General features: G+C 33.5%; 2 protein-coding genes across 2 annotated transcripts; one reads left to right on the forward strand and one right to left on the reverse strand.

The window, feature by feature from the left end:
* The first annotated feature begins 1,183 nt into the window (after nucleotides 1-1,183).
* LOC123665633 (uridine 5'-monophosphate synthase-like) lies at nucleotides 1,184-2,908 on the forward strand. The gene is made up of 2 exons (XM_045599909.1): nucleotides 1,184-1,324; nucleotides 1,412-2,908. Exons 1-2 carry the CDS (start codon nucleotides 1,184-1,186, stop codon nucleotides 1,910-1,912), a joined length of 642 nt encoding a protein of 213 aa, XP_045455865.1. The 3' UTR covers nucleotides 1,913-2,908.
* On the reverse strand, nucleotides 2,901-10,044 carry LOC123665632 (tubulin beta-1 chain). Its single transcript, XM_045599908.1, has 2 exons — nucleotides 9,869-10,044; nucleotides 2,901-4,689 (listed from the first exon to the last, which is right to left on the reverse strand). Exons 1-2 carry the CDS (start codon nucleotides 9,923-9,925, stop codon nucleotides 3,403-3,405), a joined length of 1,344 nt encoding a protein of 447 aa, XP_045455864.1. The 5' UTR covers nucleotides 9,926-10,044; the 3' UTR covers nucleotides 2,901-3,402.
* Nucleotides 10,045-13,611: the final 3,567 nt, after the last annotated feature.

Genomic DNA, 13,611 nt, shown 5'->3' on the forward strand with positions numbered 1-13,611 from the left:
AGTATTCATCAACATCATCATCATTACAGCCTATACAGTCCACTGCTGGACATAGGCCTCCACAAGTTTACGCCAAAAATAACGTGAACTCATGTGCTTATAAAAACATAAAAATGTGCGTATAAAACAGTATTATTTAGCTGGAATCTTCTGTAAGGTCGAGGTACTACCCCAATTATGCTGCTCTAGATTTTGACCAGAATATTTCCCGCTGTAGTCTACCTCAGTTAGTGTAGGGGGTGACGAATTTTAGCTTTTATTTGGTACAACAAAATGCATATAATTTATAAAATATTTAGATACTAAAAGCGAAGATAAAAACTATTCTAATTATAAACATTCGCACAATTATTTTTCATTTTGAAAGTCCATACACTTACCAAGTACCAACTGATAACGACAAATACTATAAATATACTAGCTGACTAAGACTATAAATATACTAGCTGAAAGTAATAAGTATCTTGGGCCCCAATACAATAATAAATAATGTACAATATAATAATGTCTAATAGAGTACTATCCAGTATGTACAGTGAGCGTATACACCAGCTAGCTTAGACCGTTGGCCCATTCGTAGATATCAAGCTGCCAAAACAGTACCTAAAAATTGTTATGCTTACAAAATATTTCAGCAATACTTTTTATACGAGTATAATTATTTCTTTATTATGACGGATATTAAATTCAATTAGTTTAATCAAAAGTTGTTTCATTATAATGAGTGAAAGTCGCGTAAACATTAAAAAACAAGTCTGAGACTTATTTTATTTTATTTAGAGGAATATTTTAAGATTGGCTTTGTTCGTAAATCGTAATCTTGTATTAGGTTTTAAATCAGTTCATTAATTTTCGCACTCGTAGCACAATAATGTAAAAAAAAAAAATACTTAAACGAGAAATTGCTAAAATATTTTGTAAGAATTTTAAAATATGATCAAATTATTGTCTGGCAATATATACTGCTGACAAAACGTATCTGGCAGTATCGGTTTCATATTATTTAGAATATTCCCTACAACATACGTAAGAATCAACTATCAGAAAATATCTAGTTAGTATACCATTTTAACGGTAGCAGCTAATATGAAAATTGACCATAGCATTTTGTCCTTATATAAAATAAGTAAGGTCTAGGGCGCCTGGGATCTTACTCTGTAAGTAATGTATTGTATGTTTCCAGATGGTCTGCACGGTGAAAGAGCTGGCTGTAAGGTTGTTCGACGTGGGAGCGGTGCGCTTCGGAGACATCGAAGCGATGGTCGGTCGCCGGACACCCATATACTTCGACCTAAGAATCGTCGTGTCACATCCCAAGATTATGGTACGTAGTAAATAATTTATACCATTATAATAATTTATAAACTCAATTAACTTATTTCGTAAACAATATTCTTTTTCTTATTTTCAGATGGCGATCGCAGAGCAGTTACAAATCTTAGCTTCAGAAATAGATCACGACATCCTGTGTGGCGTGCCCTACGCCGCACTTCCCTTCGCCACCGTGATGTCTATCAATACGAACACGCCGATGATCATGAAAAGGAAAGAAACAAAACTTTACGCAACTAAAAAAATTATTGAAGGAGTTTTTGAGAAGAATCAAAAGTGCCTCCTTGTTGAAGATGTGGTGACATCTGGCGGCACATTGCAAGAAACTATTCAAACTCTGCGCAACGAAGGATTATCCGTGACGAATGCCGTAGTAGTTCTTGACAGAGAACAAGGTGGCGCTAGTGTGTTGAAAGCAAATGGCGTCCATATGAAATCCATTTTTACGATGTCCGAATTAGTGAAAATATTGAGAGATGCCGGCAGAATCAATGATGAAACGGTCGAAACTGTAATTGAACACATAAAACAATACCAATTTGGCATGAAGGATAATTTCGAGCAAATTTCTTTACAATAAATGGTGCCAGTCGCCTAATAGGTAGTATAATTACAAATTAATCAAATTATTTATAAAATGCATTGTATAATTATGCTTATGTACTTATTAAATTAGGTATAATTCCTTTACCATTTTTGGGCAAGTAATGAAATGAATTTGCTTTAAATAGTAGTAACTATAATTCACTTGTTACCTAACCTTTGTTTTATCATTTTATATACACATTATTAGCGAGTGTAAAAGGTAGATTATAAATTGCCGATAACAATTTACCAGGAATGCTTTTAAGATAACTTATTTCAAATGTGACGCAGTTTATCAATTAGTTATATTGATTCAGTCTAGGGAATAATTTAGAACCAAGCTTGATCGTAGTTTCGCAGGAAATGCCGGCGGCATATCCCGTTGCATTCCAATAACGGGAACGGTCAACAAAACCAGTTCGTTTATTTAAACTAGTGGTCGCCTAGAGGTCGAAATTCGACCATAATTAAAAATTTAAATTTTAAAAAAAAAACGAAAAAATAATAAAAATAATGCCTTCTTTAATTTTTCAATTTGACTGCAGACTGACAACAAAAAGAGTATTAAGCGTGTGTGAGTCAAATACATACATGTTAGTGTGTGTAATGTTTTTTATTGATTTAATACATTTTTATGCACTTTTAAAAAAATAGCATTCTACACTATATAAAACTGTAAGTGTACGAAAGTTTATACTCTCCGTCCGCAGATTTTTCGTAAAGGGGTACAAAGCTTATGCTTTGCGTGTTATAATAATATAAAGAATATTTAAATGCTTCAATAATATAACTACGTCAAGTTTCAAATTACATGGCAAATGTAATATTTTTTAAATTGTAACTTTTATTGGTTTTTGAATACCTACTTTTCGTTATTTTATAAATCGTTATATTATATCAAATTATAACATTTCATACTGTTGTTCTAGATTTATTTAGTTCATACAATTTATTGTTATTTATTAAGGAATAAAACAACATAATAAAATAATTGTAGTTTATTTATTCACCAGCTGGAATATAATAATAATTAAAAACTTTGATCGACTTCGAAAAATTGTACGACATTATTTATTAGCTTTTTTATTGCCAAAAAGCCAACATTAACTCAATCACACTGGTTACAAAGATTAAAAATTAACTTAGGTATTAAAAAAATCAAGTTCAGCCTTATCAAACAAAAGATCTTCTTTTGTGTCATCAGTGTATTCACAGCACCGCGAGGTGGTAGTGAAGGGGTCACTTCGTAAGGGTTAAATTGTTTATCACTGTAAACATTCCAAAGAGCGCCCTTCCGCCAGGGAAAACACTGGGAATGTAAATACTATAACGCAACATCAGAATGTCCTATTTGAGGACCGGGGAACTACATCCAGAAATGTTAGAAACTTGTATAAAACTACAGAAGCAAAAATGCGAAAGACCAGACGAGGACAATGAGAGGGTGGTAAGTGTTAGAGACGACGCGAGAGAGTGAGAGAGCGCTTAGTTCTCCTCGATCTCCTGCTCCTGCTCCTCGTCAAACTCCGCGTCCTCGTCGGCGGTCGCCTCCTGGTACTGCTGGTACTCGGAGACCAGATCGTTCATGTTGCTCTCAGCCTCGGTGAATTCCATCTCGTCCATTCCTTCCCCGGTGTACCAGTGCAAGAAAGCCTTGCGCCTGAACATAGCCGTGAACTGCTCCGAGATGCGCTTGAACAGCTCCTGGATGGCGGTGGAGTTGCCGATGAAGGTGGCGGCCATCTTGAGTCCGCGGGGCGGGATATCGCACACGGCGGTCTTTACGTTGTTGGGGATCCATTCAACGAAGTACGACGAGTTCTTGTTCTGGATGTTGAGCATCTGCTCGTCGACCTCCTTCATGGACATGCGTCCACGGAAGATGGCGGCAACGGTGAGGTAGCGGCCGTGGCGCGGGTCGCACGCCGCCATCATGTTCTTAGCGTCGAACATTTGTTGCGTGAGCTCGGGCACGGTGAGGGCGCGGTACTGCTGGCTGCCGCGGGAGGTGAGTGGCGCGAAGCCGGGCATGAAGAAGTGGAGACGCGGGAACGGCACCATGTTCACGGCCAGCTTGCGGAGGTCGGCGTTCAGCTGACCGGGGAATCGCAGGCAGGTGGTGACGCCGGACATGGTGAGCGACACCAGGTGGTTGAGGTCGCCGTACGTGGGTGTGGACAGTTTCAGCGTGCGGAAGCAGATGTCGTATAGAGCCTCATTGTCGATACAGTAGGTTTCGTCTGTGTTTTCTACGAGCTGGTGGACCGAGAGAGTGGCGTTATATGGTTCGACTACTGTATCTGATACTTTGGGCGAGGGTACAACCGAATATGTGTTCATGATTCTGTCAGGGTATTCTTCTCTGATTTTGGAGATAAGGAGTGTGCCCATACCGGATCCGGTACCGCCGCCGAGTGAGTGTGTGAGTTGGAAACCTTGAAGACAATCGCAAGATTCTGCTTCCTTACGTACGACGTCTAAGACTGAGTCCACGAGTTCAGCGCCTTCAGTGTAGTGTCCCTTGGCCCAGTTGTTGCCGGCGCCGGACTGGCCGAACACGAAGTTGTCGGGGCGGAAGATCTGTCCGAAGGGTCCCGAGCGGACAGAGTCCATGGTACCAGGTTCCAAGTCAACGAGGATGGCGCGGGGCACGTACTTGCCACCGGAGGCCTCATTGTAGTAAACGTTGATGCGCTCCAACTGGAGGTCAGAGTCGCCATGGTAGGCTCCGGTGGGGTCGATGCCGTGCTCGTCAGAGATGATCTCCCAGAACTAGAAGACAAAAATAACACTACATTAGCTATCGAATTATCATTTGATAATTTAATCGAAACGTTAAATTTATTCTATAAGTTAACGATAAAAAAAAATGCGATTGTTACAAAATGAGTCAGCGTTTGCGTCGCCTAGGTAACAGACTTCGTAAAACAAACTTTCCTTGCATGACTGATTTACGATATTCACGAGGCCATTCTCCTTCTGAACATTATCGATCGAGAGAACTCAATAAAACGGGGATAACTGTTCTAACATATTGTAGATATATAAATATAATTGTGCAACGTTATTTGGTTAACTGAAATTCATTTCAAAGTGCAAGTGTGTGTCAAATTGATCCTGAACACAGACTTGATAATTTGTTATAACTTAAACAAAGTAATACTTATTGTAAATTAAATTAAACGTAATTGTCTCCGAGACGCATTAGAGCCTTATAATATAGCGAACAACGTACTTCTTTCAGGCTTTCTCACAACATGATCCTCGAGGTTATCTGTAGGCGTTTTTGAATGCACATTTTAAAGATCGTATCTTGTTCTTAGCCATACATTATCGCGTCATTTGAGCGTATTCAATGCGGAGAAATGCGTGTGATAGCATCAGTAAATATATAGCGATGTGAAAAGATTAACATAATCAGCGTGGTAACATCTAATTGAAATTTTAGAAAGGAAACTTGGTTATTGAATTGACAATAGAGAATGAGTTTCGAATTAAATTTGCTTTAAGACGAGATAAGAATAAATTGTAAAGTCATCGCTCTAACTTTATAAAAAATTATATTGGCCGATACATCAATTAAAACTTGCGTCTAACAGTTAACTGTAATATTTTATAGCGATAAAATGATATGGCGTCTAACGAGCATCCCACGTCTAGTCTGATTGACTTTGATAAAATACATAATCTCGATTTCGAGTAATTATAAGCGGTACGATAAATCAAAACTAGCAAAAAGTTAACGACTTGAAAACTAGACTAACAGTAAGATCTCTTTAAAAATTTGATTGATATTCAGATACTGCCATATTCGGATTGTCATAAATATTGATCGGATTTTAAACAAATACAAAAGCACGCACAGCATGCAGTATGTTTTGTCTCATGTTAATTGTAACATAGACTTGGTGAACATGTTACCATAAGGATAACGTGTTTTCATCTCCTGTGCTGATCTTGCGCCCTGTTGGTAGACGAAGCCACAAAATGTGCACGCACAGCATGCAATATGTTTTGTCTCACGTTAATTGTAACATAGACTTGGTGAACATGTTACCATAAGGATAACGTGTTTTCATCTCCTGTGCTGATCTTGCGCCCTGTTGGTAGACGAAGCCACAAAATGTAGCACGTCTTCAAAAGGAACGCGGTAAGTCTCCACAATTCTAAAAAATTACGATATATTCGAACTTTTGTGTATTTTAATGGATTGCCGTTCTACTTATTAATATTATTCATCAATTAAGCATGGAAATTAAATCAATCATTATCGGTTGATTATTGACACTTAACGAATAAGAAGTATTGAGAAAGTTAACTGTTGCCTACTTATATAAAAATCTTTTTAAAAAACTTGATAATTTTTATTTAAAATATTTAAAAAACATTAGACAATTCTCTCTTTATGCGTAAATTGTATGCAATTTTCATTTACGATATTTTAAATGCAAAATTTCTTTAATTGCATATAATAATAATTATAATACATTAAAATGAAAGTAACACATAAATGTAGCTCTCAAGAATTTTCTCTGTCGCATATAATTTTTATTATTTGTAATTATGTATATTGGAACGTTTATTACTCAGAGAAGTTATCACTTGAAGAGAGAACTTTATACGAATTCTGATATCATAAGCTGTTTCAGAGCTGATATTTGGAAGAGAGCCAAACTGGAGAGCGATCTCATGGACAAGAGGCGAATAGAGGGTCAAAATGGCGTTTTGTCACTAAAGATGAATAGTGTTACTTTTTTATAACACGCTTTTTAGCAGTTATATTAAACTAGCCGACCTGGCGAACTTCGTACCGCCTTTGTTTTCTTCAATATAATAACTATATATATCGAAATAAAATATAGCCTGGATCAAATTGCACACGGTGTGCAAATTTGATAAAATCAATTAAGTAGTTAAAGAGTATCGCGGGTAAACAACGTGACGCGTAATTTATAAATATTACGATATCATTATCACTGCATGATTATGATATGAACAGTAGAGCTAAATGATTTTAAAAAATGTAAGTCCTTTTAGGTAGAAGCTCTCAGCGTTTTCACCTATGTTAAATTTTAATAATCCTGCTCTATTGTTTTTTAACGTTTACGCGAATTCACTCATTAAAATGAAAAAACTTTTTCGGATTTTATCGCGGTTTAGTAGGTTTTTTACATGCCCATGGTCACGGGATAAACCTTCCGTAAAAAACCTAATAAAATACGGTAGCTTATAAACTCCTCCAACACCAGAAGCATCGCAAGCGCGTTGCCGACCGAATCCCCAATTTAAAATCAACATCTTTTTCTTCTTCTTTTTTTTCAGTTTTTTTTTTTTATTGTTTTGCACAGTTGTTAAAATAACTGTCGACACATGTTCTATTGTTAAATTTTTAAATATTTAAACGTTATTATAGGAAGTTAGGGCCGTCCATAAAATTATATTAATTAATATATTTTTTCTAATCTTATTTAGGTGCCGTTTATCGTTAATAATTAGCAGCCAATAAAAAACTGTCTAAACTAACCTAACAAATTCTGACTGGTTTTTCCTTATCTGGTTTTAAGGCTAAATACAGAAACACCTGCAGTATTTTTTGCATTATTAATAAAATTACGTACACAATAAACAATAAAAATAATTACTAATAAAAAAGAAACTAAATTTTTTTTTTTTTATTACACTATAAACTTCATAGTAGTAATAATTCAGGATTTTATTATTTTATCACGGACTAATATTTTAACTATATTTTATGGTACCATAGGCAATTATTAATCTGATAGACAAAACCCTTATACGTGTAACTTTCAATTTATTTAATACTTTCGAATAGGTACTTTTGATTACGATATTATTGTTAACAAAAATATTTAAAAATAAGAATCCTTCATTTATGTCTAAAGTTATTTAGAAAAGCAAATCAAGCACGTTTTATAAGTTTTGGCCAGTTCCCAATTTAAAACTTTCAATAACACCCTAAAGAATATAATAAATATATAGCGTACAAGTATGATTTTTCGACAACAAATTACGTAAAGATATAAAAATCTATTCCATTCCATTATGTAAATATATAAAAACAAAAAACTGAACTGAACCATTTGTATTCGAAGTCTGTTAATCCAATAATGCGATTAACGTAATAAACTGTAGGCATCACATATTCATCTGTACATAGACATGTACAGTGGGTAGCATTCCTTACATATGGGTCATCATGCCTTTTCCGAAACACCACGTACCAGTACCACGAATAAGTAATCTGTATGACTAAGGGCCTTCATCGGTTGTGGATAACGCTAATTGACGGATGATCATATCCAACAGATAGAAGTTTTTGATGCATTATTCTTTTTTACCATCGAATTTCGGAAATATTTATCTAAAACTTGTACTTTTTAGTTGAGGTGAAGGAGGTCCTAATGGTCTATTCTACACGGAGTTAGTTTTATTTGTAGGATAACCGTTATCCACAACCGATGAAACAAGCCCTGACTATAAAACTGCTAAGTGATTAACATATTTTTAAAAGACAAAGATTAGAACAGAAATGTTTCCTTTTAAGTGGTCGATATAAACAAATAATGATTCGACGAAATGTACGCGCAAAGGACGACTGCACCAAGTTTTTTTTATTCGTTGTCAGGACAAGGTTTAAAAAAGTAAAGTATAAAAGAAAAAATATATAGTAATACAGATTTCGTCACGTCAGCAGCGAGTATTCATACAAATTGTTATAACACGTGAATTTATTTAAATTCAAATAGTTTATTAAATTTAAAAATAGAAAAGACGTTGATCTAAATAAGATTTCACTTAAAGAAATTTAAAATGTCGACTGCGTATTGTAATTAATTCTTATAATTGTTTTAATTAGATGTGAAAAATTAATTTCATTCTTTATTATATTGTATAAAATCTAGATTACTTGCTAATACGAAAAAAAAAGAAATGTGTTGGGAAAAGAATGGCTAAGAGTAGTCTATATATAAAAAAGAGATTTCAAAGCTTTCATAACTTCCTAAACGATGGTTATTTTAGCAACGCGGAAGACCGAACGCGGTCAACGAACTATACTAGACATGCGCGCTCTTCCTATCCGACTATTATGTTAATCAATTTTATTAGTAACATTTTTCTACTTAAAAATAATTAAATACATTTATATTAAATGTTAAAAGGCAAAACTATTCTGTATTCAATTACTTTAGTCTATCGTTATCTTTTGTCAGTTACGACGCCATATGGTGTTCGACTAGTTTTAAATTTTGAACGTTACATAAAACTCCATTCCTATTGGTCGCCCTTTATCAGGACGCGTAACCTTGAGCGGGAATCGAACTATGCGTTCCTTAACGGTTTTTTTTTTATCTTCAAAAGATGCTAGTAAAAAGATCTAGTTACTTATCTAATCTTTATTATAATAATATTATTGTTACTCATCAAACGTATAGCATTCTTTTTTGATAAACTTAGTCATCTATTTATAAATTTTGACGTTTTTTTTTTCACGAATCGTCAACGAAAAAAAGATATACGTAAGAGAAATGGTCGGCGAATGACGATGAAACACGTGGATTAAAGTTATTAATGTATTAGTAGTCATTAGGACTTTTATCATGATATTGCGCAACGGATGTGATTCAGATGGACGTACTTATTTTTGAATAAATTACTCATTGAATTACAAATTTATTAGAACAAAAGGACTGGGGCATGCGCAATAATTGATAGAAAATCGACCGCACCCATTATTTTACAGAGTTACAGTAAAACTGTTACTTAAAGAAAGTAATAGTAATCATCTCGTGTCCTAAAAACATTTAAATACTATGCAGTCAAGCAACTTTTTCTCCGTGACTGAGAGGCGACCGGGGCGTCACAAAATGCCGGCCGCGCGTAAGCGACGATGTTCGTATAAGAAGAAACCAAAAAAAATAACGTTTATTACCTTGGCTCCAATCTGGTTTCCGCATTGACCGGCCTGGATGTGCACGATTTCCCTCATTTTGTTATTAAATGTGTACTTAATAAATTACTTAACACTAATAAAATTTCTGCTCCGCACGCACCACGTACTTTCGTGGTTGCTTGAAGAATAGTCGACTTTCGTTCCGTCCCGAGTTATCCACGACGGCATTCGGCTAGTGTTGCTCCGAGTCCCGTCTGTTGTCGATAAGTTTTGCCGCATTGCGACATCACAATTTTAAACATACATATATTTTATCATTTTTAAAATTCTGTTATATACTTTCGATAAAGTTTACTTTAATAATAACAAATGATAAATTTATAGTAAATGACATGACATGTCAAAGTAATATTTTTGTATATTGTATGTTACGATTCTTTGTTATAAACTAGAAATCATGGTACTAATTATGTGCTTAAATTAAGCAGTAATACATAACCTATTTTAAGCCTTTTATTTAATCGCTTACATAAATTGTTTAGAACGAACAAAATTTCGAATTTTTACAGCTAAGGTATATATGGTACCTTAATAGATATATTTTGTTAAAAGCGAAAGGTCTCAAATTAATTCGTTTTAGCCTGTAATACTACTGGCATAGGCCTCTTTCCCCATGTAGGAGAAGGATCGGAGCTTAATCCATCACGCTGCTCCGATACGGGTTGGTGGATATATTCCCTATGAGTAACAATCGCTGTCAGGTGTAGATAATAACAACCGGGACCGACAGCTTAACGTGCTTTCCGAGGCACGGTGGCGAGACCCACAAGGACAACACAAACACCCAGACCACGGCAAATTTTAAAAGCTTAAGAAACTTCTTAAGAAAAAGAATTAGAAGAATGAAAGATTGTATACGGAAGTTTGTGGAACATTTGAAAGTATGAGAATTAACAGATAAATGATCTCTTAAAAGAATTTCACAGTTTTCCCCGTTCAAATTGTTAGGCAGAAAATATGGGCCAATGAGTTTGTTTGGGGTCACACGAAGAGTACAGTGTATGATGTGTCACCTTTTCCGAACATTAAAATATTGAAAACTCGCATTATTAATGCTGCTGAACAAATCAGGCAAACTTTACGAACAAGTGTCGTAAAAAGCTTTTTAAGGAAAAGAATGCACCTTTGTTTTCGTAATAAAGGGTCCCACATTGAAAATGAATTGAAATAACATCATGTCATCAGGTCTTCTTCTTCATCGTCGATCTCGATCTCGATCGTGACCACATATGATCTTCCACTGAACACGGTCATATAAATAAAGATAGTTAAAAAATTATAATATGGCTTTTTTATTTATTCTTCTTTGCTTGCAATTTATTTGATTTTAAGACTTTAGTTTTGAGTTTGTTTATGGTTATTGTAGCTCGTTAGATAGCTTCGGTAGTGTAGATATTTTTAAAATAATATGCAGATACACGTTCATAGATTTTTTTCAGTGCGTCATAAGTTTGTAAAACAAAGACATTAATTATTTTCCTCTTTTTAACTTTGGTGAGTCAAAGGTTGAAAATTCAATAAGTTATCGTTATGTTTGTTGTTATTTATTATTACTTAGAATATTGTTTATCGTTATATGAAGATTGTACGAATATTCGTCAATTAATTTCTTTTTAATGACCTTTAAAGATATAGATTCGGGGTTTTTTCACCAATAATAATAACATTTTAAAAAATCTTAAATAGGTGAACATGGATTTTTCAAAATATTTTTTTATAATTGCCCATACCCCTCCTACCCAGCGTGGCGACTATGGGCAAAACACACGAGTCACGCCATTTTTGCCGCGAAATTGGGGAGGCCTATATTCAACCGTGGACTGCAATAGGCTGAAGTGATGATGATGATAAAATATTTTATCACAACTATTATTTCTCTCAGTATTTGAGCGAAACTGTAAAAATTAAAACATTATAGCTCTTTCAAAAGAGAAACAATCAAAATAAACAGTAGGAGTGAAAGAATTCATATCAATTTACTTCTTTTTATGTCATCTGTGCAAAATATATTCATTAACATGGTTTGAATAAATTTTCGTACTCATAAATACAACTTCGAGTTAAACCTAACTTCATTAAGAGATAAACCTAAATTCGTTCAAAAATAGATTTTTTATAAAGATAAATTTCAATAAATTTATAACAAAAATAATAATTTATTTATAGTTTAATTTTTTTCGATATCGATACGGCTACATCATTATTTCAAGAGCTACTTTCTGATTGGCTGGCGTCAGCGATACCGTCAATGTTGCCAATAGAAGTTTCATGGCTATCGTTTCGCATCTTTATTTATTTCCTTTTATATTTAATATTTATCGACACAATAATTATTATTTATATGAGTTAGAATAACTTAAGTATTTACTTTATATATGAAATTATGAGTATTGCTGTGTAGTTTTATTAAAATAATGATATGCATGCGCAGATGTTTCTACCTGTTAAGTTGGTAACAATTGCCGGCCGGCAACCTACATTATTTTGCCTTGGGGTGGGGTTCGGAGTTACGGGCAGATGTGGGATAAATTTTGATATTATTTGATAATGTATGTATGTAATATGTATTTCTTTCATTATTACTAAGAGAGAAAGGTTAAAAGACTATCAATAATAATAATAATTATTTACTCAGAGCAATAATGGTCTTTTGATAACAACTTAGTGATCAGTTTCTAGATTGATTGAAATTCACGATTTTGTTCATGGTTTTATCGCCCGAAACAAGTATTTTAATCAATAAATATATAATTATTTTAGTGCGTTAAATTTATGAATGCAATTATTTTTATAAGAATTTCCGATTAACCTTGGCGCCATATTGTGTGATGTCATATACATACACGCTTGGTAAATAATAATATTGTCAATTAAAAATTTAAAACACCGTTATTTTTCAATATTTTTATAAGACTATTGAATATATGTTTATTTATTTGAGATTATTTATAGTAAATTAATATATCTACATATTATTAGCATAACAAAATGCGTAAGTTAAATGTAGGTATATATGTAATATATGATGGCGTTTTTTTTACTTTTCATCTATGTCAATAAAAGAGGTTTAAATATAATACATACTTTATTTCTAATCAGTTAGCTCCATCTTTATAGCTTGAAACAGAACACAAAGAATCCTTAAATAAAATATTATGCTTTGACAAATGACGTGGGTTTTTTTTCACAAGTAAAAAGGTTCATTACTATGGAGTGTAGAAGTACACTCCATATTGATTACAAATTGTAAACACAGAGTATTTATAATATTAAAAATAATTTATAAGTTGATGAAACATAAAAATTCCTATGAAAATGTTATATTGACATTGATTTTTTTAAACTATATTTTTTTGTGTACTGATAGCAATAATAAATCAATAAATAAGTAATCAAATATAAATAATCAGCCTAATCTTTTAATTAATTTTTTTTTTGAATTTTCACCACCTATTTCATAACAATAATTAAAAAAAAATTATAACTATATTAGGCTGAATGGTACACGCGACTAGTCACATACACGTAAGTATAAATACGTTGCTAAGAAAAAAAAAACACCACTAATGCACCTTCTAAAAAAAAGCTTCATGGATGCAATTTTTATTATTTACAAATAAAGAGTAATGAAATAAATGATATTAAGTTCACATTCAACAGTTTATTCATCCAGAAGTAACATACTAGGTACTATATACAATACATATTACATACATAGTCGA

Source organism: Melitaea cinxia, chromosome 24, assembly GCF_905220565.1.
Source record: "Melitaea cinxia chromosome 24, ilMelCinx1.1, whole genome shotgun sequence".
NCBI lineage: Eukaryota > Metazoa > Arthropoda > Insecta > Lepidoptera > Nymphalidae > Melitaea > Melitaea cinxia.

What these genes read in the sequence shown, in the direction of transcription:
- LOC123665633 (XM_045599909.1), top strand. Translation starts at nt 1,184, where the DNA reads ATGGTCTGCACGGTGAAAGAGCTGGCTGTAAGGTTGTTCGACGTGGGA. An exon ending in TGTCACATCCCAAGATTATG is followed by an intron (nt 1,325 to 1,411) that starts GTACGTAGTAAA and finishes TCTTATTTTCAG; the next exon opens with ATGGCGATCGCAGAGCAGTT.
- LOC123665632 (XM_045599908.1), bottom strand. Translation starts at nt 9,925, where the DNA reads ATGAGGGAAATCGTGCACATCCAGGCCGGTCAATGCGGAAACCAGATT. An exon ending in GAAACCAGATTGGAGCCAAG is followed by an intron (nt 4,690 to 9,868) that starts GTAATAAACGTT and finishes TTTGTCTTCTAG; the next exon opens with TTCTGGGAGATCATCTCTGA.